Source organism: Passer montanus, unplaced genomic scaffold (genome assembly GCF_014805655.1).
Source record: "Passer montanus isolate IOZ18808 unplaced genomic scaffold, ASM1480565v1 scaffold13, whole genome shotgun sequence".
Taxonomy (NCBI): domain Eukaryota; kingdom Metazoa; phylum Chordata; class Aves; order Passeriformes; family Passeridae; genus Passer; species Passer montanus.
The window spans coordinates 5,529,234-5,557,000 of record NW_024359832.1 but is presented as its reverse complement, the minus strand read 5'-3'; the positions used below and the strand labels follow the sequence as shown (position 1 = coordinate 5,557,000).

Here is a 27,767-nt window from a genome sequence, read left to right as displayed (position 1 = left end):
GTTAGGGACACCTATTGTGAGGCAGAAAGGGATGACAAGAAAGACCATAAAGACCAGAACATGGTTTCTCTGGCTCCTGTCCACAAGCAGCCTTTAAGCCTTTAATTGAGAATGAGGTGGTTGAAGGCGTCAGTTGCCCATAGTTGTCCATTCAGTATGTAATAGAATTCCAGAAAAAATGGAAATGGGAAAAGAATGCATTCCTTTTAAGGAGGATTATTGCTTCCTCATGAAAAAAACCCAAACAAAAAAAAAATGCTTCTCCCTAACTCTTGGTTTAGGGCTAGTATTTTTTTGGATCCTGTTTTAGTCAGAACTGCAACACAGGTATGAGAAGTCTTACATGTGCAAAATTGGGAGGTATTTCTCTGTTGAATATGTGTCTTAAGAGGCATAAATGCCAGAACTCAGGCTGGATTCTGTGCTTAGACTCCTTTGATGCCTGACATTTAAAACTATTATTGGTTCCATATCAGGTGAGCTGTGATGGCCAGTAATGGTTTTCATTGCAAATCAAAAGAAATCTTTCTGTTCAGTGCAAACCTCTGTTTATCCAGCTGCTGCATGTGTTGGATGATGACTAGTGCAAAAGAATGAACTAGTGAAAGATATAAGGTTTTCTTAGCAGTCTTCAAACAGCAAAGCAGAGCATTCAGTCTGTCAGCTTCAGAACTTGAGAGATGAGGCCAAGAGTTCTTGTGTGAGCTGGATTGTGGAGCTTTGCAACAGACTTTCAATTGTCCAACTGCATTGGCTTGCTTGGTCAGGAACTTTTTGGTCTATTCAATCATCTCCATTTAAAAAGAGGCTGTGATTCTCCATTCCTCTCTTCTGTGAATAAGCACCAAAACATGTGGAATCAGAGGGAGTATGGTAACTACTGTAACCTATTTTGATAAAATGTAAAAGTGATTTCACACTTTTATGTGTAAACTGATCCACAACTTATCAGTTAGTGATTTCATATACAACTCATCCACAGTGATGTCATATACTGATTTTTGTTTGTTAGAAAATGAGACATAAAATGCATTGAAGGTATGTCCAGCTTTGTCAGCTGTTCTACTGACATTTTCCTGAAGCACAGCTTTGTTTTTGTGACTAGTAAAGTGTTTGAGGTTCATTATTTGTGCACACCATTTCTTTTACCTAAAGCCTAAAATCAACTTTTAGAGTTGCTTGCAGCAGAATTTGTCTGAACCACCTGTTCTAAGAAACCTAGATGTCTAAGATATGGCAATCCAGCCTGTGTTTGCACATCATCTTTCAAGGAACACTTTTGTCCTTCATGAAGCAAAACTGCTGCAGAATTGAGGATTTCTTTGGTAGCTCATGTTTACTTTTCTAAATATCTAAACTACCTGTTCTAGACATGGACTGTCCACTTGGCATTTCAAAGCAATGTGTGCTTTCAGGAAATGTGTGCTTATTTCAGACATTTCTTCTTAGAATTACAAGCACTTCATACAGAAATAATTTGGGAGGCTATGTGTTTGTATGTAGGAGTTGCTTTCAAAGGATTTACAAAGAATTAACCATTTTCCTAATTTAGCTTGCAGGTTTTAGAGCTTATTGAATTTCTTGCAGTTGTTAGGGCTTATTGAATACTTCAGATTTCTGCCTGTAAATTCTGCCATAGTTCAAACAAGATCTACCAATATTAACTTCTAATGAACATTCTAATATGGGTGTTACATTCATGAGAGGTCTCTAAATTTATATTTAATATTTCTACATAACTTGCATTGCAGTAGTAAAAAAACCGAGTGAATTTGAAGGTAAGAACTTAAAATCTGGTGATAGTGTTTAGTCTACCTCTCTGGTCTTATTTCTAAGATGCAGCATAAATTGTGATCTTTAGCTACATAATCATAGGCTCTCTTTTTTCAGCAGTCTTTTTTTCTTTCAATGTATAAGATGCATCGAGCTAGGGCAGCTGGTCAGTATTGATCTTTATTTGGTGTGCGTATGCATCCAGGATTATTGCATAGTGTCCAAACATGTTGCTGAAAACAGCTTTGTTAATTTATTGCTTTGAGTTTTCACCCTTGTCTTTTTTATAACATTTCAGTACCCCTGAGCAGTTATGTGAATTCAGATAGGAGAAAAATAACTGCTTGCCTTGTATTGGTTCTATTCTTATCTAACCTGTTAGACCTTCCTCTGCGGTGGAGTTCACTGTGCTTCACAACCTAAAGCAGAATTGTATTTTCATTCCCTTCTGAATTTCAGACTTGAGATACCACCAGCAAAAATCAGTGTGTTGCAGTTCAGAGTTTGCACAGGCACACAGGAGAGCACTGCTACAACCTAAAGCAGAATTGTATTTTCATTCCCTTCTGAATTTCAGACTTGAGATACCAGCAGCAAAAATCAGTGTTGCAGTCCAGAGTTTGCACAGGCACACAGGACAGCACTGCACAAATTCATGGGTCTATACTAGTTGTGAGAGCAAACTTGCTGTATATGGATGTGGCCAAAATCTTGGCTGCTGTCAGCACTGGGATAGTTTTTGTGAAGAGACCTCATTATGAAAGACTAGAGAGGATAAAAACTCAACATATATTTTAAACATATACCAATGACTGCATCTACAACTGTGCCTATTCCTGTATTAGTGTTGTCCTTTGGCTTTAAACTCTTCTGGTTCCAAATGCTCCTCATTGTTTAACAATCATGTAGCTCTACAATCTCAAAAACAGGAGACTGAATGAGTTAAGAGCAGAAACAATTCCTCTGGGTGAGCTAGCAGTTATCCCTGCCTTGGGAATCTTTTGATAAAAAAATGAGAGAGAAAAAAAAAAGAGAAAAAACCAGAACTCACAGAATGAGTGTGTGGTGTATGCATAATTATTCCAGTGTAATGTATTCCATGTAGGAAGAGGTGCTGTCTCGGCCCCAGGCTCATTGGAGAATTATTAACGTGGATTGTAATGGGAAACCAGAAATAGGCCATCCCTGAAATATAATTGAAAATATGCTGCTATTAAAGGCTTCATTTATATGTAAAAAATTGATTACATACCAGTTTCCAATTCTGAATATAATTTTCTTTTTTTTTTCTGAAATTATGTTTCAAGGGCATTTGCTTTTCAGTTTATCTTGCTTGTGGATACCAACCCCTTCATTTCCTGACTCTTCATACATTACCAGTTTCCAATTCTGAATATAATTTTCATTTTTTTCTGACATTATGTTTCAAGGGCATTTGCTTTTCAGTTTATCTTGCTTGTGGATACCAACCCCTTCATTTCCTGACTCTTCATACATCAAGACTTTTCAACAGCCAGTGAACTGGCTTTTGAATTGTTGGGAGGTGAAATTGTCTTTGTCTTTTATGTTTACTTGTAATCAGCATGAATTGTAAAGAACAGTATTTATTGCCTTGCCACTGTGGTTTTGTCTATTAATAGGCTGATGTTCATATGTGTGGTTGACAACTTGTTTCCCTAGTAGGCAGGCTGCTTCCTGAGGTGATGATCCAATTTACTTTTAGTGCGGGTAAGAAAGACCTGTCTGAAGCTCCGTCCAGGGAAGCTGTCTGGAAGACTTGCTACTTAAGAGGTTAATGATCTGGAATTTCACACATAGTGCAAAATAATATGCTCTATGCATTCTTTATCAATCTTCTCACTGATCACAAAAATTTTTTGTTTGGTGAGCTAGAATGGCCATAAACTAAACATACCCTGTTCTTTTAATTGGATGGAGAGTAACACTGTTAATTGGAGAAAACTAAATGAAGTAGTTGGTGATACATGCCAAATGGCAGATTTTATACAGGAAGTATACCTTGTCCTTTATATGCATCAACAGAGTGGTAGTGTGTGTAAACATGTGATACAAAATGAAGCTGATAATACTCAGAATCAATTCCATTATTTTACTAAGACTACTAGTTTTAGATGACATCCTTACCTGAGATACGTTTAGTGTTTATTTTGCAAGCTAAAGCAGGTGTAGACAATTGACTTTGCCTGAAAGAACGATGTAGCTGAGAGCGTGATGAGAAGCTTGGTGTTTCTTCAGCATTCCTCCAGCAGAACTGCCTGAATGCAGAAGAAAAGAGCAACACATTCCACCCTCCACCCACAGTCTGTTTGGTGAAGGGAAGAGTTAGTCATTATTAAAAGGGCATCCACTTAGTGTGGAGTTTCAGAGATTCTTGAGATCAAGACACTAGTCTTTCCCATGTTGTCAAGAGCAGCTTGCATTCACTAGTAAGTTGCTATTAGGGATGATTAATTTCATAAATAAGGAGGCTCAGAAGAATGAAAACACATGCACAGACACACAGAGCACAGCTTTAGTCTTTTTATACTGCTGCTGCTGATTCCTAGGTAAACATCTCTGCATCCTGGTAAAATCCTCTAATCCTTTTAGTGTTGCTCTGTAGTGTGAAAAGTAGGTTGAAGGTGCCAGAGTACATTTTACAACACTGCCTTCTAAATAAAACACTTTGGAGAATCTGGGATGTGCCTAGCCAGGCTGAGATACTGCTGGAAAATCTGAAATTTAGAAGTCTTTTGTGCAACCCCTCAAGTAACAGAACAAAAGCATGCTGGTGACATACTAATTGTGTAAAATTGTTTGCAAAATATGCAGCCTATCCTGATAGTTTGACAAGAGGGTGAAAAGATACTTCTTTTTGGCTTGGCATTGGAAAGTTCTTCGTGACTTCCATAGTCTGCAGCTGAAAGCTCAGTGGGCCTCTGTTAAGGAGCCCTGTCTGTTTTATCAGACAGCCACCTTCATGAATTTGGGGAAGTTAGCACTAAATGAATGGAAGTTAAGTAAATGCTGGTTTGGATTCAGGTAATATTTAGGGTATCATAACTAAGTGAAACAATATTGGTGAGGAAAAAATTAAATAAAAATTTTAAATGCATTGTTTAAGATGGAGAGAATAGGACTGAGAACCCTTGAATGAGTATAAATTATTTTATATTCAAGGCAGAGGAATTAGTTATCTATTTAGATGAAAAAATAATAAGATTTTCATGAATGTAGGAAATGAAAACGTAGATATTTGTCTTTATGTGCTTGGATTTTGTCTGACATAGAATAAATAGAATGTATTAGCAAATATTTTCTGAAAGGTGAGTAAAAGAAAAGTGCATAGGTTTGTTTGTTATGTTGTTGGGTTTTTTTTAATAATCTACTTTGGACCAAGGTTGTCATATGAAAAACATGGATCTCTGGTGTATTTGACTGCTAAACAGATATTCTTTCATTTTCACTTGTACTGCATGGAACAATTCTGCTCTTTTACTGTTCTTTCCCTGGGACAAATAGCAAGTTCTTCTGATACACATGGTAAATACTTCATATCTCCCAAAGCTAATTATAATTGCTTTAGTAAATTGCCAGTTATTGCCTTGAATAGAGGGGTAGAGTAGCCACCGGAACTTTTGGCAGAGTTCATTGGTCATCAAAAAAATTGAGGGAGAAATAAGAGTTGCATGAGATACAAAAAGAGCAACTCAGCCTCTTTTTTTTTCTTCTTTTTTTCCTGTGTATTTTTATTTGTCTCTTGCAGTTAAACTGGCTGAGTATATTCATCTGTAAGAACTGTTTTCCCTTTTCACCAGAGTTTGCAGCACAAGGTTTTTATGACTCCAGTTGGAAACAGAGACTAGCTAAACCCCACTTATAAAGGTGTATAAGGGAGGGAAGCAGGAAGGGACAGCAACTTGTGTGTACCTCAGTTTTTAAAATCTGCTTTCAGAAGGACCCTTTTAGACGACATTCCTGAACAAGTAGGTTTTAAACTCCAGTTAACTCCAGTCCAGAGTTTTTGGGGGAAACACGCCCACACTCCTGTGTGTGGCTCTGGATGGCCGTGGCAGGGCTGGCTGGAGAAGGGGCCGGGGAGCCTCTCTGGGCACGCAGGTACAGAGGCAGCTCCTTGTGGCTGGTGGGACAGCAGGAGCTGGTGCACAGCTCCAGCACTGCCGTGACAACTCCTTGATGTCAGTCTGCCACTGGCAATGGAGATCCTGTCCTTTCATTAGATGTGGAGCCTGGAGATGGGTGTTGTCCTTTGTGCTGTGTGGTGTGGATGATGTTTCCTTCCCAGGCCGGATCAAGTGCCTTTTACTGTTCCTTGTCTTGCTGTCAGCTTTAAGCAGTCTCTTCCAGGGTCTCAAGGCTGCTTTTCTTCATTGACCAGCAACTGACCATCAGTGTGTTGTGAACAGTCCTGGTGTGTCTGTAGTCAGCTTGTGCACACATTTTGGGGCCTCTGCTGTTTCCCTGTTGGAAACCCCTCTGACAGGCCAGAACCAGGCGCTGCAAAGGCAGCATGAGGCACACTCAGCATCAGGTATGTGGCCTCTTTACTAGTGAAAGCAGCATGATTTTCGGGTACCATGATGAAATTCAAGGGTGTGCTAGTCTTCTGGACCTCCTAAATTTTCATAGCATACTGTTTGGGGTTTTTTTTTGTCATTGGTGTTGGGTGGTTAGTTGGTGGTTTTGTTTTTTTTAGACCAATAAGTCCTGTCTTATGCAAATGGACTTCCACAGGTGATGCATTCTGCTGTGTCATCTATTAATTTGTAGCATTTCAAAGCTCAAGGAGGTTTGGGGGCATTTTTTCATGCTATAGTTGAAATGTGTGGGTTTTGAAGTGGCGGCTTAGTGGCCTTGGCATTTTGCTGGTGGCCCTCTTTGCATCTAACACTTGGTTTAGACGGCTGCTAGTTTTTAATTCATGCATGTAGCAGACTAAATAATTTATTGCATAACAGTAATTTTTTATAAAAAACTCATTTAGTTCAGTGTGAATTTTTTGAGTAGAATAGAAGCCAGTGTAGCAGACTAAATAATTTATTGCATAACAGTGATTTTTTTTAATTAAAAAAAAGCTCATTTAGTTCAGTGTGAAATTTTTGAGTAGAATAGAAGCCAATTCTTAATACAGTCAGTAATAAATCCATATCTAATGCTGCTACAGAAAGAGGCTGTTCATTGGTTTCCATGTCACTGACCAGGCAAGGACTCATGGGCTTCAGTGGTCTGTGCTTGCTATGCATACTCCTGTGGTCTCCTTCTAAGACAGAGTAGCATGATTTCAGGCTATTCTGCATCAGTATAACTGCTTCTGTGAGGTTTTTAGGCTGATAAAACAAATAGTCAGTATATGTCAGAGCCAGTTCCCTGAGAGTACAGAAGCTTAGAGCAGAATTACAGAAAAATATGTTTAACTTATTTCTTTGTATTTAGAATTATTATTTTTAGAGTGCTTTTCTTTGGATTTAGTAAGGGAAGAATGACCACTGCTGTTGAGGGGTTTTCTTGGCAATGGTTAATGTAAAAATATTTTAATGTTTTTGAATTTGATTTTAAACAAACTTAAAATATTTTGAATTTGAAATGTTTGATTCAACTTTGAGACAGAAATTATTTGGCCTCTAAGGGCCTTTCCAAAAATAAGTCATTTTTTCCAGTAGAGCCTCTAAATGACACAAGTGGCCATCTAGGAATAATGCAAGATAAAGCAATACTGCCATGATAGTGCAAGAGGAGACACTTACATCAATGTTCTTTTTAACTCCCTGGAACAGCATTTACTTCAAAAGGTAATGTGCAGATTGCCATTACATCTTTTTGTTCCAGCTTACTGCATTTTGTGTCACAGACACACTAGGATAAATAAGATGCTGTAATCAGCTGTGACTTCATCTAAGAATGTACTGAATTGAATTCTATATGGTTTTCTGAAAGACTGAATAGTGGTATTGCAGAAGGTGAGAATTGTTCTGAGAAGAGAGAGGAAGAAAAATGTGAGGGGGAAAAGCTGGTTACTGGTGTCTCCGATTTGAGAAGTAGAGAAAAGCTCATCTCCAGAGAGAGTAACTGAGGTGGCAAATGCAAATTGGGACATGAAATGTATTTCATGCTCTTTGGATTCCTGTTTTTTAGCTGCACAACTAGTAAAAGCCTCAGGAACTGAGAGTAGTTTGTTTTGAATAATAGATTAATTTCTTAAAACAAAATAATCACTGTATTCAAAGTAAAGGAAGAAATTTAAACTTTTAACTGTAGAGAAAGCTTTCTATTTGTTTCTGTAGTTTTAGGGAACTTTCAAATAAATACTCAATTTTCAGAAGTGGCTTATTTTTAATTAAAAACACATTTGAGGAGATTTAGCATTTGTTTTTATTAGAACTATTACTCCAATGTTCCTACATTCCTTTCTTTGTATGTCCTGCATAGTCTCACAGATTTGAACAGATTTTTTGTTGTCAAGAGTGCCTCCATCTCTAATATGTAAGTGCTTATACCTGCAAATTGGGTGGCCTGATTTGTCCAAAGTACTGTACTACATGAGAGACTGGTCCAGAAAAAGAATTAGATTTTAAAAGCTGATGAGAGGTGCATTGTTTTGTTAAACAATATGCTGATTAAATAGCTAACCTCAAATATATTAAAAAAAATACCCACAAAGATGTCCCCATGCAAAGAGAGATTGAAAATCCTGGCCAAGAAGCTGGGTTTGTGAAATGTAGAAAAAACGTGTAGATTTTTGTCTAATCAAGCTCAAGTGGCTGAGATGCAAACTGGACATGGATACCTGTGTCTTAGGCACCACAACTCCAGGGAGACTTGTTGTGGCTGTAAAGTTTGCCCTCCTTCTGCTGAGTTCCACCTTTCTCTAGGATTCCTTAACAATGTCAGAGTCAGGCTGGGAGTGGTTGCAAAGCTCCTTTCAGCCTTTGGTGGTGGCATTGGGAAGGGCAGCACTGGCAGGAGCTGATGGGGTGGGAGCTGGCGTGGCAGGGGCTCAGGAAGGCCTCCAGCAGTGCTCTGGGTGGTGCTGGGCTGGTCCAGCTGAGGAAGCTGCTGGAATGTGGGTTTGGGCTTAAAGTGTAACTGGGAATTGTATTTCCCGACTTCTGGATCGGAAAACTGTTTTTATCTCATCCCTTGGTCATATGAGTAACAAGTAGGGTGACCTCTCCAGGGCACGTGTGGCTCTGTGTAGCTTCTGTGTAGCTCAGAAGCTGCACAGCTGGATGTTTCTAAACTTTTTGTTTTAGAAAAGAGTTCATTTTTGCCCTCTGTCTCAATAGAAAAAGGACTGAATTTTGAGCCCAGTGGGAAATGGGGCAGATGTTTTAATTGCAGGAAGCAGTGTTTTGATCTGAATTACATAGATATATGTGTTTAACAAGCCTGACCTTTGGCTGAGTTTTGTTTCTGGGCTTTTTTTCTGAAGAAGAGTTAGATATTTAAAACCTATTACCTCCTTTTAAAAAATAAATTAAACTCTTACAGAGAATTTTGAGATGAGGCTTTGGCATCTGTTCATTGAATCAAATGAATATTAAAAAATTCCTAGCTAAACCACAAATAGTTACATGTGAAATACTAGAAAGAAAAGCAGCTGAAATGTTTCCAAACACATTTTTAAAATTTAAGTTTGTTTTTATTTTGCAGCTTCCTTCAAAAATCTTCAGTGCAGGTTATGTTGAATGTTCAAAACCAGTTCTTCAGACTTTGTAAATTTGCTGCTTGGCTTTTAATGATTTAGTGAATATAAAAATAGAATTAAACATTCTTAATTTACTTAACACAGCTTAGATGTGGCAACCCCTGATACTGGTGAGACTGAAGTTTGTGATTTGAGTCAGCTGCCCGCTGTGGTACATCAGGGCCTGTTTAGTCACACACACTTTGTTTGTCAGCAGTGTAACCTCAGGGCTTCGCTAACACGTACAGATACTCTGCAGACAAAAATCTTGGAAGGGGCTGGCAAACCATCACCCTTTCGCTTTCCACTTCCTCTCCTTTCTCACACCCTCAGCCATTACACTGGGAGGCTCTGCCAATATTTCTCAGCTCTCTCCTACTCTCTGGGGTTGCAGTCAGCCTAAGATCTGGCAGGTTTATTGCTGATGTTTCTTTTTTCCAAGTTAATTGCAAACAGCCTCATTAATATCTTGTTTGGTGATTATGTCAAAATGCGGGTTTTTTTAAATTCTGAAAGGTACTGGTTCAGAATCCTTTTTAAGGAGATGATCTCCCAGCATTAAGGTGACTTTGAGCAATGATTCAGGTTGTGTTTCTTTCTGAGAATCTGGAAATAGTTCTGACTTCTAAAGTATGGGAAAAATTATTTTAGTGGTATTTGTTTATTCTAATTCTGCAGTCAGCACACACCTTGTTTTGTTTACTAACTATCTTCTGAGGACTGCAGATGTTGTTTGTTTTGATTGTGAGACATGTAAGTGTTGGTCCCTGGGAGGCTGCTCTGTGAATTTGCAAACTGATAAAACCTGTTAAATGTGTTAGCTGTAGAGATCATCTTGTCTGCTAAATTGTTAGTTGTATTTAGCTGATGAATGAATGCAAATCAACAATATGAAGACTAAAAAGCCTTTTATATGCATAGATGTAAAAATTATTGTTGCTAGACGTTTGTGTGTAAGACCATCAAGAAATTGTGCAAGATCTAACAATGACTTGGAGAAAAACAGCTGTTTATAATAAAATGGATATAATCAGGAAGACCTTTGTTTCACTTTTCCCATCTGGTCACTTCTGTTACTACAAGGGGAAGGAACAAAGGGGTTTGTTTATTTTAGGGCATTTGAAAGAAGCAGCAAGTCTCAACCTTCTTGCCCTGCGTGGGAGTTATTAGCTGCAGAGGTAGCACCTTCTCCAACCCTGATACAGAAATGGTCTGCAAATAGCTGAACTGGCCAAGGCACAGTTAGCTCCCTGTTGAGAACTGAATAGCTTAGTTTTGACTAATCTTAATAGAAGCTGGGATAGTTGTTATTACCTTGGGATCAAATACCACATGCCTAACTTAAAATTAACAAGTAACCAGAATGGAAGCTCGAGGGATATTTACCTAGACATTGGCTTTCTCTCCTGAGTGGAAATACATCTTTTCTATTCTTAGCATAGAAAATGGGATAACTAGAGGGAATGCATTTGTGACTGTAATAGCAAGGGTGAAATGATTGAAAATGGTACATGAGCGACAAAGCAAACCAGAGCTGTTTGAAGAGGGTCATGGCAATGTTGGTAAAGGGATCATGAGTTAGCATTAGGAATAGATTGAAACAAGCTTTGTATTTTCACTTTTGGTTTTATCTCCTCCACACAGTGTTGTGACAGCTCATCTAAATGCATCAGTTTGGATTTCTGGTCTTTCTGTTTACTGGGGATTTTTTTCTCATTATACACGTGGAGTTTATTTCATAAGAAGAAATCCCAAGGGTAATGGGTGCTGCATGATCATGTGGGTCACTGACTTCCCCTGCACAAGTCTGGACCTTGCTTTTTTGTCTTAGTAAGCAACTTTGCACAGCTTTGCAAAGTATTACAGAAAACAGAAATGACAGGTTTGTGCATTTAGATGTAGTGGCCTGCTTCTACATACAATGTCTGCAAAAGACATCACTGTCTGTTGATGATGTTGCAAGGGAGAATATATTTGTTATTTAATTTGCCTGTTGGATTTTACAGAGCCATTCCATCTTCCCCTGCTATCTGAAGCACAAAAGAAAACCGCTAAAATGAGAAAAAACAAGATCATTTCATCTGATGCTTGTCTCTATAGAATCTTGCTTTAGTTGTTCTATAAGTGGCCAAAATGGGCCTTGTTGAATGGAATTAAGCTGGAGAGGGAGTGGGACAAAATGGCATAACTGAATCATGGAGAGATGTGCTTTTGTTCAGACCTAGGTAGAAGGGTGCCGAACAGTGTTCAAAACCTGGCTTCAGATGTCTCAATATTCATTTGAATTTGCTGTCTGGTTTAAATTGTAAACCCTGCTACATAAAGACAAAGTTTTAAAGCAGCATATCTGGTTTTAACCCAGTAACCAAAGACCGCAAAGTAATTTAACTTTTATTAGTCTTGGAAAAATTTTGAACACTTGCTGGCTTGTGGTTTGGATGTGAAACATACAAAAATAGTGTTATTTTTTCTGATGTTGAATCTGTTTTTTTCATATTAGTAGACATCCGATTTTGTTCCATTATATAATGATTCTTCAGGCAGGCAGTAAGAGACAATTAGCTCTTGAGACAGAGTTTATTTAACTTGATAATTTTGTACTAATGCAAATGCTTTTGCATTATGTGGTGTCAGCTCATCAAGATAAAAGTGAGATCACTCGAATAAGTGATGTGAGGCCTCTTCTTAGGCTGCTAGAGTTTGTATGAATGTGGGATTTCTAACTCTTGGAGACAGCAACTGTGCTTTTCTGTAGGAGTTAACTTGCATCAAACAGACTTAATGTGTAGCTCCTAATGCATAAAGTACTTTCTGTCTGCAACTTAATTTTTATCCTCATGGGTCTTCTCTTATTTTTGCCCAAGTCAAAACTTTAATAAACCAGAGAAATGCATCAGACTTTGTCTGAAAGTGAAATGCACAAAAGTTATGAGATGCAATACTATGCAATTAAGGCATCAAGCACTGGTTGCCCTTCTCTTCCCTCTGCTCCCTTGCCTCTCATCCACGAAGTGTTGAGGCAGCAGGAAAATTAACTTTCTTTGTTTTAACATAAACTATCCTTTATTGCTGAGTGGTAAAAATCAGTGGTGTTTTGAAAGTTAGAGAATGGTAGTAGGTAGAAGGTAGTATAAACAAGTATCATTTCAAGCTCATTGGGAGAAATTTTCTAACAGTTTTTTAAAATGTGGAGTCAGCATGCAGAGTATGCAAAACACTACAAAAGTACTGGACTTAAAATTATTCGGCCAACTTTGCAGAGTATGGCAAAAACAGATGGTTGGAGAGGGTGTTGATATTACTGTTTTAGCTAAAATGAGACAGCTCATACACAGATACCTGGTGCCTCTCATCATCTACAAAACCAGCAATGATGGGCTTGATACCAGAAGACAAATTAGCTTTAAAACAGATTGACTGGCATAGTTAAATCATGTGGTGGTCACAAATGTCTCAGCAGATCAGTCTTGGCAAAATAACACTGAGTTTCCAGCAGCCTCTCCAACTCCATATAAACATTTTCATATTCTGCTGAGCCCCTAGTCAGGGAGTGAAAAATAAGCAAACTTTCAGAAACTGGATTGACTGCTAAGGTGAAACTGTCCAAATATCACAGTGGTGTCAATGATGCTTTCATAACAAATAAACCTGTGTTAGTTTCTTTTTTGTGTTTTTCCTTTTCTTTCTCCCCCCTCTCATGGGAAGTCTTAAACACTTGCCCTTAATTCCAGATGACAGGTTGTTATCAAACAGCTGTTCCTGGTAGTTTGCTGTAGGTGACTGCTTCTTCCAGTCTAAGCTGGGCAATATTTAGCATGAGAAGTTTAGAATTTGCACCTAATAAAGTCAGCTGATTGCAAGAGACACTTTTAATTATAGCCAGAGAAAGAAGCTTTGAGTTCTTCCTGAGCTTTCCCTTTTAAAACATCAAGGGTTATCTCAGGTTTTAATATGGCTTTGGTGCACTTGCTGGCAGACAGGATTGAAAAACTGAGCATGTGAACTCAACAACAAAGCTCCTGCTGTCATGCAGATATGCTGTCACATTAAAAAACAACAGCAGAGAAATACAATTTCTGTAAGTGAATGCCTTCTCAAATGACTGTTGTGGTTGAAACACAGAATATCTGGATTATTTAAATAAATTGTAGGGTTTGTTTGATTTTTTTCTCCCTTCTTTGTGTGTAATTTTGCTTGTAGATTAGGCAGGTATTCTTGTTCTAACAGTTCTGGTTCATTTTCCAATTTGTATGACAGCAGTATTTGTCCATGGTTGCACATACAATATTACTGAATGCTACATAACATAGTCAGTACTATATGATTTTAAAAAGAAACAGATAAAGTTCATGATATTTATTTGCCTTTAACTTAATATATTTGAATAATATGTGAAATTTGAAAACAACCTATTTAGGAAAGTAACTTAAAATATTTACCTTTTTATATATTGACATCATTAGTTAAGGATGAGTTTCAAGATCTATGGATTTTTAAAATTTCAAATTAGAAGGAGGTTGCTGAGTGTACATGAGTGTAAGGAGGTACATGGAAAACCAATGTGCTGATAAAGAACTTCCTCTCATTTTGACATCTGAAAACTGTAAATTAACTAATTCTTAAAAGTGCTTTGCAATCCAACTCTGATGATATTTAATTATTCTTTTCAATGTTGATTTCTGCTAGTGTTTAATGTTTAATGTGACATTTGAGTTGCCCTCTTGACATGAGTGGGATACTCTGGATTGGTAAGAAAGAGTGAAAATGTACTTGGGACAGGTCTAATTCTGTCAGGGAAGTGGCTGACTGAAAAGATTTCTTGGAATTGTAGAAATGTAGCAAATGTTTTGAAGCTTGCAGTTCTAATTGTTTAGATTGGAAATGTTAAGCATATTTTTAATAGTCTCCTTTTCTAGTATTAAAGCATTATCGTGAAATAATTGCATTCCTTTCAATCCATTTTAGACCTTACATGATATCCACTATGAGTAAAAATAAAAGTAACAGTAGTTAAAATAATTGTTGGGATTTTTTCCGCTTCAGGAATTTATTTTCTACAAGGCTAAATTGTTACAGTTTATAGAAGGCAAATTTCTTTTATTGCTCTGAGTATATTTGAACAATATGCTTAACCTAATTTTCCCTTGTATGTGTTTCACCCAACAATAAACAGGGCAGAGAACGAGCACCAGTGCAGCTCATTGATCTGATAATAAGAGGTGCTCGTTCTGTGTCTTGCTACCTGGTCAGGTCTATCATGTCTTCAGAACTGGTGCTTCTGGAGCTCTCAGGGCTGGTGTGTTGCATAATGGATGAGCTTGAACTGATGGAGGCAGCAGGTGCTCCAGTAACAGAAAAAAAGCAGTGTTTATTATTGTTGTATGCATCATCAATCCTCCTCCCTTTCTCCCTCTGCTTTCTGTGTCCTCCAAACAAAGGCTCCCTATATCTGCAGCAGCAGGGGAGAAAAGAGCAACAACTCACCCTGTGTAACATTGCTGGGTTTTGTCTCAGGGGCAGCCTTGTAAATAGGTCTTGATTTGATGCTCAGGGTCTGTGAATGGCATGTTTGTCGTTGCAGGGGACAACAGTATTGATTTAGGAATTCCATTTAGCAGAAAACTCTTACTGGTTACTGATACTTGTTAACTGCCCTATTCCAGCTAAATCAGATGAATGAAAAATGGCTTTCAATCTAGTACTCATAATGCACTGCAAGATCTCTAGGTCCTGTAGGAGCAACCTGTTGAAAGATAGGTCTAAACATTCTTGAATTGGGGAAAACCGTAATTTTTGGGAGAAGGAGGAGGAGGACAGAGAAATAAATAGAGGTTCTTAGTTCTGCTTAAGATGCTGATGGCTCTTGGAAGTGTCTTTTCAAGAGTAAGCTATGGTTTCAAATCTTACAGAAGTACTTCCTTGTCTATTTATAGGCAGTCAAATCTACCAACATCTCATGTCCATGTGCTCTAAGACAGCAGCTGATTCTAGATAGTCTGCAGTGTTTCTCTTGTCTAGCGGATTAATGGCAGTCAGTATTCCCTTTTGCAGGGCTATTGCCTGTCCTTCAGGATCTGGGTCATAGGAGCCATGGAGAAGAGTTGAGGAAAACAGAAAACCAGTTTTTCCAATAGAGGCTGCAGTGGGATTTCTATCTGCATGTAATGTCATAATTTAGAGAGAAATAGTTGTTCTGTTTCACCATACCTTCCCATTTAGTTTCTGGTAGTTTTATTAGCTTGTGGCAGCATTCTTTTTGTGGCTATGTTGTGTTTTAATACAGCTGGCAACCCCACAGCTCCTCACTCACTCCTCCCCTCCAGGAAGATCAGGGGAAGAGAACTGGAAAGGTAAAAGTCAGAAAATTCATGGGCTGAGATAAGAATAGTTTAATAACAGAAATAAAATAATCCTACATTGTAATGAATGGGAAAATAACAGAGTGATAAATAAAACCCCCAAAAGGCAAGTCTTGCAATAAAAACCTATTTCTCACCAACAACCTGCTAATGCCCACTCAGTCTCCCAGCAGCAGCTTCCCCACCAACCTTCCCTCTCCTTCTGTTGCTGCTTGTGATCCATATGGTATGGGGATATCCCTTGGGTCTATTGGGATCTGCTGTCCTGACTGTGTGCCCTCCTAAATTCTTGTGAGTCTAGTTTTATTCATGCTTGGTAGCCAAATGTTGTTTAAAAACTGGCTTAGCTGGAAAAGCATTCAGAGTGGGAATGCTTTTCCTTAACTCTGTCTCTAGAGATGCAGAGACCAAGTAGATCTTCTTCCAAAGAGTTATTAATAAAGGTCTCAAAAGTATATGACTGAATTAATGTTAACCTCCTTTCTGCAGGAAAGTGGATCATTTTTTTTCAGTCTGTGATTTTTGAAATGCACTCTTTTTCCTGTTTAGAGCTACCTGCTGGTAGTTCTGCAGTTTGTTTGCAAGTGACTGCAAAACCATGGCATGCTGCCCTGTTCCTGCAGGAGAATGTGCTAAGGGAGGACCCAGAGTACAGAAGAAACATCCAAGAAGCTCAGATATTGTTCTAAAAAGCATTGTGGTTTACCTCTTTCCCTTTTATTTGAAAGGAGCAAAGTTTTGCAGAGTTGTATTGATAGCAGATAGAATTACACCTTTCAGCAGTGTTTGTATGACACGTCTCTATTCCCCATGGACAGTTTCCTGCTTTGCTTGCTCTGGGCTTCCAGGCTTACTGTCTGGAAAATCAAGTCTTAAATGCCTTGCTGAGCTATACTTTCATATATATAGAGATATATATATTTAAATTGCACAGACTGCAAATGGGACACTTTACATGTGGACTTGCCTTGAAAAAACTGGATGGTATTAAATTTAAAAGCTTCAAGGTAGACTGGTGCCTACTGATGCTCATCATTGGCATTTCAGAGGCTTCACTGAGACCTCAGACATTGAGTATCATCTTTAAATGAATGGTTAAATTTATTAATGTTTTGCTCAAGTGAGCACTTAATTTCTTCAGAAGGGGAAGCTGGTGTCTCCTACCAGACATTTTTCATTGCAAAATCTCAGTAACAGTGCTGAGCTTTGGTAGTCTCTCTGGCAGTGGTTAATGACAGGCTGAAGTGCTTCTAGTGCTGGGCCCCTCTAACTTGGAGCATCTCATATGTTTGTATTCCTGTCTCTGTGCAGTTTTAAATGTGTGCAGTTTTAAAGTTGTCTGCCAAGATGCACATTCTTGGCAAAAAGCAACACACTGGTGTCAAAAACTGCTATCCAAGAAGTACTGCAGTGGTCTTGTAAAATATAAATGCAGCGATTAATGTAAAATAGGTTAAAGCAGTGTAAAGTGGGGATTAGCAAATCTAGATACTGCAGTGATCCTATCATCTCCTACAGAGCTGTTGATCTCTTCATTGCTCTGAGGGTGAGACAAGATGTTGAGTTCAACAAGGAGTCTGCTGCCTGTGTCGTGCTTTGCTCTGCCTCTGCAGCTGTAACTGACAGAGCTTTAAGCACTTCTGATTCAGGACTGCCCCAACTTTCTAAAGCTGGAGGAGAGAAAATAGAGGGTTTTATTAACAGATGCTTCAGTTTCAACACAAAGATGATGGAGCATAGCATAAATCTTGGAGGAGCAGTTTTCAAGAGCATGAGAAACATTTCTAGACCTAGAAAAAGGAGTCAAAGGATTATAGAGGGTTTTATTAACAGATGCTTCAGTTTCAACACAAAGATGATGGAGCATAGCATAAATCTTGGAGGAGCAGTTTTCAAGAGCATGAGAAACCTTTTCTAGACCTAGAAAAATGAGTCAAAGGATAAAAAAAATGTCTATTTTAATTCTTTGCTCTTTTGGACATGGCCAGAATCCCAATTTCCTGTTCTGCTGGAAAGTTGCTAATGTAATCAACCTGAGTGAGACAAAGGACAAAATTTCTCCTGTCCTTTGCTAAAAAACATCTTTGACTTGGTGATAAAATGTGAGGCAAATAGGCTATTGGTGGGAGAGCTACTCCTCCATCAGTACTGATTCCAGCTTCAAGAAGAACTAGTTAGGGAAAAAATAAGAGCTGAATCAACAGCTTCTGCATTTGAGACTAGTTCCCTGTATACACTTTTCTTTCTGTATGTAACTGAGGATGTACAGTAAAAGGCAGTGTGAATGCTTGTCTGTCCATGGAAAGCCTCAGGGAATCATACAAAAAGCAAATTCATGATAATTTTAATTAGCCTTTCATTTGTCAGTGAGCAGACTGCTTATTTAGCCTGGTTGGGTAAGAAAGTAAGACCTTGGGAAAGGGTGTTCATGATAGTAATTACAAGGCATCTGCTTCCCTTCCCTTCAAAGGTGCAGGAGCTGCCATTGTGTACTGGTGCACCCCGAAGCGGGGTGGGTTCCGCAGTAGTTAAGGGGACAGCTGAACAGGGAGCTTTCTCCAGGCAGTGCAGAGAGTAAGGCCAGACTCTCCAGACAGACAGGACTAGATTAAATGAGGGCCTTGGACTGAGGAGGTGCATGCTTCTCTTCTGGTCTCTTGTAACTGTTGACTTCACATCATATGTGCTCCTCTGATCTCTGCTCCTCTGACCATCTGCATGGAGTCTTGTTTTTACAGAAAAGAGCAAACAGCTAAAGAATGTATCATTATAGTAAGATGTACCTTCCACCAAATACAAGTTATTTTCCTGAAATAGTGCTTCATCATCCTTCTCCCCACTCAAGAAGCAGGATGAACACTTTACTGCTAAATCTGTGGCAAAAACCTACAGTTCTCCCCTTCTTTAATTCCCATTAAAACTAAGAAAGGGATGATGGATTCCCATAAGGGATTACATTAAAAAAAAAAAATTTAAGCAATAAAAAGAACCCTAAATTGAACAATTGATTAAAAACACCCTAGGGTGGTCTGTCATGTCTGTCGTCTAGTACCTAATTTCAATAACACGGGAGATAAGAGTCTGGTTGCCCTTAAAAAACAATGCAATGCCAATCTACTGACTGTCAAATACAAATTAGATGTAACAGATGACCTGATGCTAGGTGAAGCTTTCAGGGCATGTGCTGCAGCTAAGAGAAATCTGACAGAAGTAATTTTTAAGTTCCCTTCTTGCTCTTTTCTCTCTTCACAAAATGTTCAATCTTGACTTGAAATGTTTTCTGCCCCACCCCATCCCAATGGGGAGGCTGCAATATCTGGCAATGCACCTGGAAATGTATACAAACAGCATTAGGGAGGAGAGATGAAAAGGAAGCTGATTTTACTCTATCATTAAATTTTAACGCTCCCTAGCAGCTTGCCAGCCAAACGGGATTATACTACCAGATGTCCTGGCAGAAATGCGCACGGCTCTGCGACATCATAAATCCAAGCAACGTATGGCAACCCTGCATGTTTAATACAACTGTTAGCAATGCAGAATTTCAGTGTGGAAAGCTCTGGTGGTGTGCAGGACTTAGCAAAGACAAAATCTTCCCAGACTTAGCTTTAAAGGCTTAGGTAGGCTAATATGCTGGTTATATGTACTACTCTTTCAGTATTTCTTTTGCTGTGTCTCCTAAACAAAGTACTAACTGTGCTAGTTTAGTCTACACTTTAAATACAGGTGTCCATTCACAGACTCATGTCCTCATTAATCTATGCAAAGGATCAAAAAAAAACCAACCCAGCTGTTGTGGTTTTTTCAGTTGCTGTTCCCTCCATGGAAAACAAAAGGCAGTGACTAGCACCCCTAAGTAAATAGATTATTCCTTTAGTGAGGACTTAGAATTGGGCCCACCAAAGGGGAGTGTGTTTGTACCAGTGGATATGGTTTTTCCATGCTATATGTTGACACTAAACTGTCAGCTGACCTGATCAGCAGTGTGGCAGAAGGGAATTTAAAGCAAATGGGGGAGAATATGCTATTTTATTCTATTGCTGCTAGAAAAAATTAAGTTTATATGAAGTATTAAAAGAGCGAGTCAGCTTTTAGTCTCATCAAAGAATAATATGAGAATGAATAGTCAGAGGAAAAGAGCAAAAGGAACTTCAGGTAGTTAACTTTGCAAATTGCAGTTAAACTTAAGTGACCAGGAAGTGGAAGACCTAAACATAATGTTAAGCGCCTTCTTTGCAGATTCATCTTGCTACCCAAGTGTGAAATCTCCCCTCATTTTCCCATATATTCTTTAAATTTTCAAGTTCTGTATCACAGAATTTCAGGTGATTCATTGCTGGCCACATTAGTCATTCTGAGCTTGTGCTGATTTTGTCCCTGGGAGTAGAATAACACACTAGAGATTTGTTTGCTCTTTTACTGATTTCAGTAGTAAATTACCTCAATACTCTAAGGCCTTGGAAGGCTTTGAGCAGAGTGCTTGTCGTCATTCAGCTTTACTGGAAGACAGGTGTGTTAGACCAGTGGTTGTTGCCCCTGGAAAACTCCATTCATGCAATATTCAAGTTTCTCTGAACTAAATCAACGAGCTTCCTAGCACTTGCAATAAAGGAACTATTTGGGACTGGTTTGCATTGCTATGATTTTAGCAACTTAAATGCCTCTGTGACGTAAGAGAGATGGAACTCATGCCTAGATGATGTGTTGTGTCCACTTTTGCAGACAGAGACATTGCATGATTGATAGGTGGCCAAAGCAGGAGCCAGTGAAGGGTCTCCAGGCTCCATCACACTGTCATAGCAATGCAGTGCAATTCTGGGCTGCAAAGGTAAAGCTGGCTTTGACTGGTCAGGGTTTGTTTAGTTCAGAAATTCCTCGCTTATGCTATATGAAAATGGAATTTAACTTGTGTATTCATCTTATTAGCTCACATTATAACTCAGGAACAGGGAAGTAGGAATTCATTACTCTAGAGGAGCCAAATCCTGATGCCCTAAAAGCTGTCTTGCTTCTTTTGGTGGTTAGTTTTCCCTGTTGCTTGTACAATCCAATGCTTTCTATATACATACCCAATTATTACAGTTTAAGCCTTACTTTTACATCTTCCTAGTTAAGTAGCAGGACCTGATTTTTTCACTTAAGAAAAAAAATATTTAGGGGAAAATAATAGTAGCACAAAATGGAAAGGCAGCGTACTCACATACAAAGCAATGAACGGCTTATGAAATGCTTCCAAAATCATCTTCTCTTTACTGTCATGCTTCATAAACTCTCAAAAACACATAATGAGAAACAAAGACTTCTTTTTGCTGTGTCTCTAATTTTTTTCACTGCATAACATGGTATTTTCAGATGTGCACATAGAAAATGAAACTAAGGGTTTTCAGTGTGTTGTCCCTGATGGCCAAGTGTTTATTCAGCTACTTATATCTTGTTGGCCTAGATAAACTTCACCTGGGGCCAGCATCTGTTCACTGATTTGTCACCTTTTCTTTTTCGTGCCCCTAAGCTGTTTTGACACGAGAAGCTTTGCAAGCTCCATCTCAGCAGCAATATGAAATGCAAGGAAAACAATGTAAACTGAAGCTTTGGGAAAATAAAGTTGTACAATATGGTAATGGTTAGTGGCTGGATGGCAGCCATCCTTGATGATATAAATTTCATAGCATGTGTAACTACAAAGAACAAAAAAGTTAATCAGCAACAATGCAATATTGTGTGTTACTGAATGCAAATATGTATTGAAGTTGTTGTCATGAAGAACTTTCATTACTCATTTTAGGTTCATTTTCTGCTGTTAAGCAACAGGGAAACTAAGAAATGCACCCAGCACTCAAATAATTGCTGTGGTTGTGACACTTGCAGCTTTTTACAGAGAAGAAAATATCATCCAGATGATGAATAAAAACAACGCCTCCTCACATAAATGAAGCACACAGTAATAAATGATACTGTTTTGCTTCTGTTCTCTATTTTTAATTTCCAGTAGGACAGGGAAATGCAGTTTTTTTCCACTCAGCTTTATAGAACTTATTAAAGAAGTGGGAGGCTATTCTAATCATTAGCAAGATATAGTTTGTGTTTTGTCTTTAAGGCACTTTGTTCTAATTTTGGCACCGCAATAATTACAGTATGCTGCCATTGCAGAGTGGATAGGGAACTCTTCCATTTATCCTGTGTCCTCCTGCACTGCCTAAGTGTGCTGGTCTGTGCCAGTGAGGTGGGAAGAATGCAAGGTGGAAGACGGAGTTGTGCTTCCAAAGCATGTAAGATGTGGCAGTCTGGAAGCCTGGCTTTGCAAAAGTTCTCTCAGTTAACATCTTGGTCTCAAAAGTTCTCTCAGTTAACATCTTGGGTTTCCATGTTACTTTTCTTTTTCTTTTCTTTTCCTGAAGACAGCAGTCCAGAATAGAGAACCTTGCATCTGTTCATGACTGGTTTTGTGCAGGTGCAGCTCTGAACACCAATTCTCTGTACTATGAAAGCTGATGGGTTAAAGATCTGTTCTTCCATTTTGCAGTTTTCTGTACCTGATTGCAAATGAACAATTTCCTTTTTTCCAGTGAAGCTCAGTAGAAGCACTGCAAATGCTATCCTTTCTTGTTTGTCAGTGTTTTCAGAGTTTCATCCAGCAAACTGGAGGCTTTTATTTCCTGAGATGGGAGATAAGCTAGTAAGAACAGATCACTGCTTATACCAATAATGTGAACACAGTCCTATGATGTGTGCAGCTTTTTTGTGATATTGTGGCTAATGCACACACTTCCATTTTTACTGGAGTTTGGGTAAAGTATGCACTTCGCTATGTGAGATTCTTTGTGTGCAAATATGAGAGTACCAATCCTTTTGCTTGAAGTCCCTTTGTCTCCTCCTGCTCTGGGTGTGCTGAGCAGAGGTTATCTCAGCAATGTGCACCAGGTTGGGCTGTGGGCCTGGAGTAGTTTTTCAGGAGGGTTTGGCCCAAAGTGGCCTCTGCAGAGAGGGAGGCGTATGTGTGCGCATACGCCAAGCAACTGAGCTCTGGTTTCCTCTGGAAAAGGTGGATCCAGCTTCTTGCTTCTCTCAGTCCCATTCTGGGTTTATCTTTGTAATTTATAATGTCATCTTCCTGCTTATTTTTAGTTTCTAGCCTTTCTCTGTTGAACTGTTTTTACATTTTAATTGACTAAATCAGGAGACTTGTGGGTGATTAATGTTTTCCCCCTGCAGCTGCATCATCTAGAACAGGCATAAACCTTGCCATGCCTCATTTACTTCCAGTTCCTTTTCAAACAGACGTGCACTGTTCCTGGACCTTCCTGTCTTTCCTCGCCTCCTGTCAGTGTGTGTTGTACCTCTCACTGGATGAATTCGTGTGCCAGCTGCACATCTGTATTTCATGATTTTATTTGTGCAGACAGCAGTAGTGTATGAAACCTTCCTACCTCATCAGTAATAACAGCAACACTCATGTGACAGCTTCTGGCAGGTATAGTTCTACCTGAATTGTGGCAACGGTTTCAGTACTGCTCCTTGATAAATGAGGGTCTACAACAAATGCATAAGAAGACTGATATCCCTATCTGGGACATTTGGTGTTGAGGAGTGAAATGAGATGACTATAACTGTTCTGTAATTTTTTCACAGATGAAAAAACTACTTGGAGTCAGGCTGCTATGAAGTAGCTCTTCCTGCTCCTTTCTGTACTAATCTTGTGGGTGAAATAAAAGTTAGTTTTGTATGCTTCACCTATAATTTATCCCAAATGCTAATGATTTTATTGTCATGATTTCCCTGTGTCCCAGCAGATCAAGATATTAGAGATGATTTACTCTGACTAGATATAGTTTAAATGGTTAAAGATCATGTACTACAAATTACATGTGGTTTCTTCAGAGATATGAGTGCAACGCAGTACCTTGTTCTAACTCCATGCATCTGTGTAAGATATGATTGTCCACTGATGCCGTTATGATACATTTTTCAGAGTACGGGAGAACTTCCTCCACATTGAGCAAAACAATATGTTTATAATTTAGTGAAGGATTAGATTTTAGGCTTTGCATATGCATTTCAATTTTAAAAGTGTTGGTCTCTGTCCAAGACTGCCCAGCTATAACCAGCATTTCTGAAACTGATGCATTCGCTAATCCTGTGGGACAGTTGCAACTTGTCAGTTTTTATAAATTGCTGTCTTTGACAGGAAACTAGGAGGGGAAGGGTCTTATATCTGTATATAACAGCAAGGAGAAAACGGACATAATGACAGATATGTCCCCAAGTCACTGTTCTCTATGGTGGAAGCAACACCCAGAGCAAGGGTCTTGCTGAAAGATTGGATGAAAGCCATGAGAACTTTATAAGCATCCGGTAAATGTTTTGCCTGGGTAAAGAGAAGACCTCCTGCAGGACAATTAAAACTGTTTTTTTCTTTGTATTGTTTCTGTTCAGTGCTTTCTAAACATAGTAACACTTTTTATTGCAATCACAAAAGATATAAAAATAATTCTTTACTTTTAACTGAACATATTATCTGTTGAGAATGATATGAGGATGAATGGCAAGACATTGTCAACACAGTAGTGAGTCATTAATGGGGGCTCAGTCATCCTTGTAGCATCCAGCACTCTCAGGTGAGATTGGAATTCCTGGAAGGTTTCTAGCTGGTCCATTCCTAAACAGCACAGAATGGCTTAAGAGCTTGTGAGGCAAAGTGTACCTCCTGGTCCAAGTGTACCTGAGAAAACCTAAGCTTCCACTGAGTTTGTATTCTCTTAACATTCGTGGTTGAATTGCTAATGTGAAGTATCTTTTAATACGACCAGGAGTATTGAGGCATGTGTCTGAAGGGCTGTAACTCATGCCATTGCTTTCAGTTGTCTTTGCATATTCTATAAAGAAGATAAGTTAAGGACTAAAGCTCAAGGCTGATACAAAATGTTTAATGTGATGCAAAAAAAGCAATAAAAATACATAGTTTGTTTAAATGCAATAGTTTTAAAATTCAAAGCACTATAAAATAAAACTTCTAAAATATTCTGAAGATTACATTGTAGTTTTTGTTTTGTAATTTTTGGTTTTTACTGCTAGAAAACAGTCTGCAATTGCAGACTGCAATTGCACTGGCTGGAGCAAATATTTTGTCCTATATGTTAAATAGCTTGATGAAATGGGAAAGAGAAATGGACATTGCTTAGTCCTTTGCAAGGCCTGTAAAGCTCAAATGTTCCTTACACAGCAGATGCTCTAACTGAATATTATGAATTGCACTTGTGAAGCTCACTCTCTAATAGATGTCACTCTTTTGTTTCCCTCTACTCTTTTGCAGCAAGTGACGGGCAGAAGTTTTGGTGAGAAAGATTTTCGTTCTGGGTTAGAAAACGGCATTCTTCTGTGTGAGTAAGTAATGCTTACCGTTTTGACCTTGAATACAATCTTGACTAAAGCAGAAAACAACCTTAGCTAATATGTCCCATTGTTGATTTCCTTTTGAGAGTTTTGACATTGCGCACAGTGATATTTCACTACAGTATAATTTCAGTGCCAAGGTATTGTTATGGTGAGGATTGAAATGTGGCTTAAAGAAAACAGGTTTTATGAAGTGCTTCCCTCACTCCACCCCTGGTCCTTAGCTGAGTTATGTGAAACAAAAAAATATTATGTTTGTTTTTTGGTTTCCTTTTATTTAATGTTGTTAACCACAGATTGGCAAAAGGTGTTCCACACCTGCCTGTGGATGTCTCTGCCACAGTGAGGTGTTTTGGACCAACTCCAAGTCTGAATGCTGTCAGGAGTTAGCCATCTGAATACCATCAATACACAGCTGCTTTAATAGTTTCTGGAAAGGTTAGGCATCCTCTAAATTTTGCCTAAAGGTGTGTTTCAATGACGTGTTTTGTAATTTTTGGATGAGAGACACAAGTTAGCTTTTGCACATTTCTCTCTGTAGTTCTAATGGCTAATTTTTAGAAAGAGTCTTCCAAAATCTTGTTAATGTTTACACGCCAAAGCTGGTGACTTCTAAGAGCAATTTGGAAATATGCCCTAATGCCCTTAGCCTTGTGAAAATCAGGTTGTCAGGCATTTGGGAGAATCTGCTGATCTGAATCATCTGCATGGACCAATTTGTTTCCCTGCATATGCAGGATTGTTACTGAAGTTCATAAAAGCTGTCTTTGCACACCAGCTTGTGCAGAACTGAATCCATACTTACAAAGGAGATCTCCTGAGATGTGTAGCTGGACACTTGCAGCTATTGGTAATGTTTTATATTATTCCAGGTACTGGAACTTGGAAGCTGTTTTCAGCAGTGGAGTTGAGCTAATATCCTGTAACTCAGCCCTAGGTAGCGTACCATAGATGTGAAACCTACTTGTGTAAATACTGTTATATGTCTCACTGGTGTCATTAATCAGACAGCTTGAACTTTAGCTTTTAAAGGTGAAAAAATATAAAGGAAATGATGTGATGTATTTTGATTGCAGTTGCGTGTCTTTGCTGAGGAGTGGCTTTGGGAGGAGGGAAATAGTTGTTATTGTTGTGTAACTCAGAAGGAGCATACCCTCTTTGTATTTAAGGGTTGCCTCTCACACAAAATAGCTCTCCTCTGTGTGTTGAAGGGAAGTGCTGCGTGCTGAATCACTTCTCAGTGCTCTTTGAATGTTAAGGTTGAATTGTGTTGCATGAACAGCAAGGGCTGTGTATTTCAAGATTAGATTGTAATCTTATCTGCAAGTAAGCAGAGGTAGTCTGATTTAAATACTGTAAATCTTTACGATGGAAGGCTTAACTAACTAATGTTTTGCTAATGAGACTAATAAATATGTATTTCTTAGAAGGTTGTGAGCTTGAGTAATAACCAGGTCAAGGGAGAGCACTTGGTTATACTATGTAACTGTTCTGTGGTACTGGGCAAATTGCTTGTCCTCATTTACCACTAGTGGATCAGTGCAAATCAGCCTGAAGGAATCTGTCTCCTCAGCCTCAAATCTTAAAAGCCATGAAGTCTGTATTGCAGCTTGCTCTTGGTTATTAACCTGTAGCTAGTGTGTAAAACTCTATTAGGCTATAGAACATTAATGAGAAAGCCACCAAATTTGCCGTCAAATTTGGTTTCTTGATGACAAACAAACTATAGCACCAGCAGAAGTGTACTTCTCACTGGTTCCAAGTCCACTGTAAAATAAAGAACTCAACAGAAATTTTTGGGTCTAACACTGAGAACTTCCAGAGTATCTTCAAAAAGTACTTTGGCAAGTGAAGCACTGATGGTTAATTTTTTATCTGTTGCTCAGTGAAGAACACTGTAAAGCTGCCAAAAGCAATACTGTCTTTCTAGACAGGCTTTTTGTGACTTATCGGAAAATTACCAGGGTACCTAATGAAAAAAATGTAATGGTATACAAGCTTTCTCTTAACTCCCTGTCAGTCTGTTGTGCTCTCATTGCAGCTGACTTCAACAAGTAGATGAAAATCTAATCTAAGTCTCTGACAACTTCAGCAGACAAGAAATAAATTATAGCTGTCTTGGTTTCTGAAGATGGTAGAAGTCGTTGTTTTTGGTCAGGTTTTATGTGATTTGTTGAAGTTTTGGGGAAAAGCAAACTTACCTCTGTTTCTATCCACGGGACAGTACTCACTGCAAGTGGCATTAACTGGCAACTCATAGCCAGACACTTGTGTGGGTGATGTCCATGTGAATGTAGAATAGCTGTGCTTCACTACCATGTGACTGTTTCAGGGTTTTTCTCACCTGTTGTATTTTGTGAGGAAGACTGAAGGCAAGCTTGGGCTCTGAGGGATTCCAGCAGCTAGAGGACTGGAAACTGCTGTCAGAAGTGGGGACACAGTCAGCATGCCTTGAATGTCCCAAACATATCTCAGACTACCTTCTGGCTTTCAGGTGTTTTGCCGAAGGGAACGAGGAAGGTACCATGCCAGAGTCCATTTCC

General features: G+C 38.7%; 1 protein-coding gene across 7 annotated transcripts in view; it reads left to right on the top strand.

The window, feature by feature from the left end:
• Nucleotides 1-27,767, top strand: part of LIMCH1 (LIM and calponin homology domains 1) — a 175,205-nt gene that overhangs the window by 39,818 nt on the left and 107,620 nt on the right. For all 7 annotated transcript variants that reach the window (XM_039698756.1, XM_039698757.1, XM_039698755.1 and 4 more), the window contains exon 2: nt 25,145-25,215. In XM_039698756.1, coding sequence (XP_039554690.1) covers nt 25,145-25,215 — 71 coding nt within the window. The remainder of the gene's footprint in view (nt 1-25,144; nt 25,216-27,767) is intronic.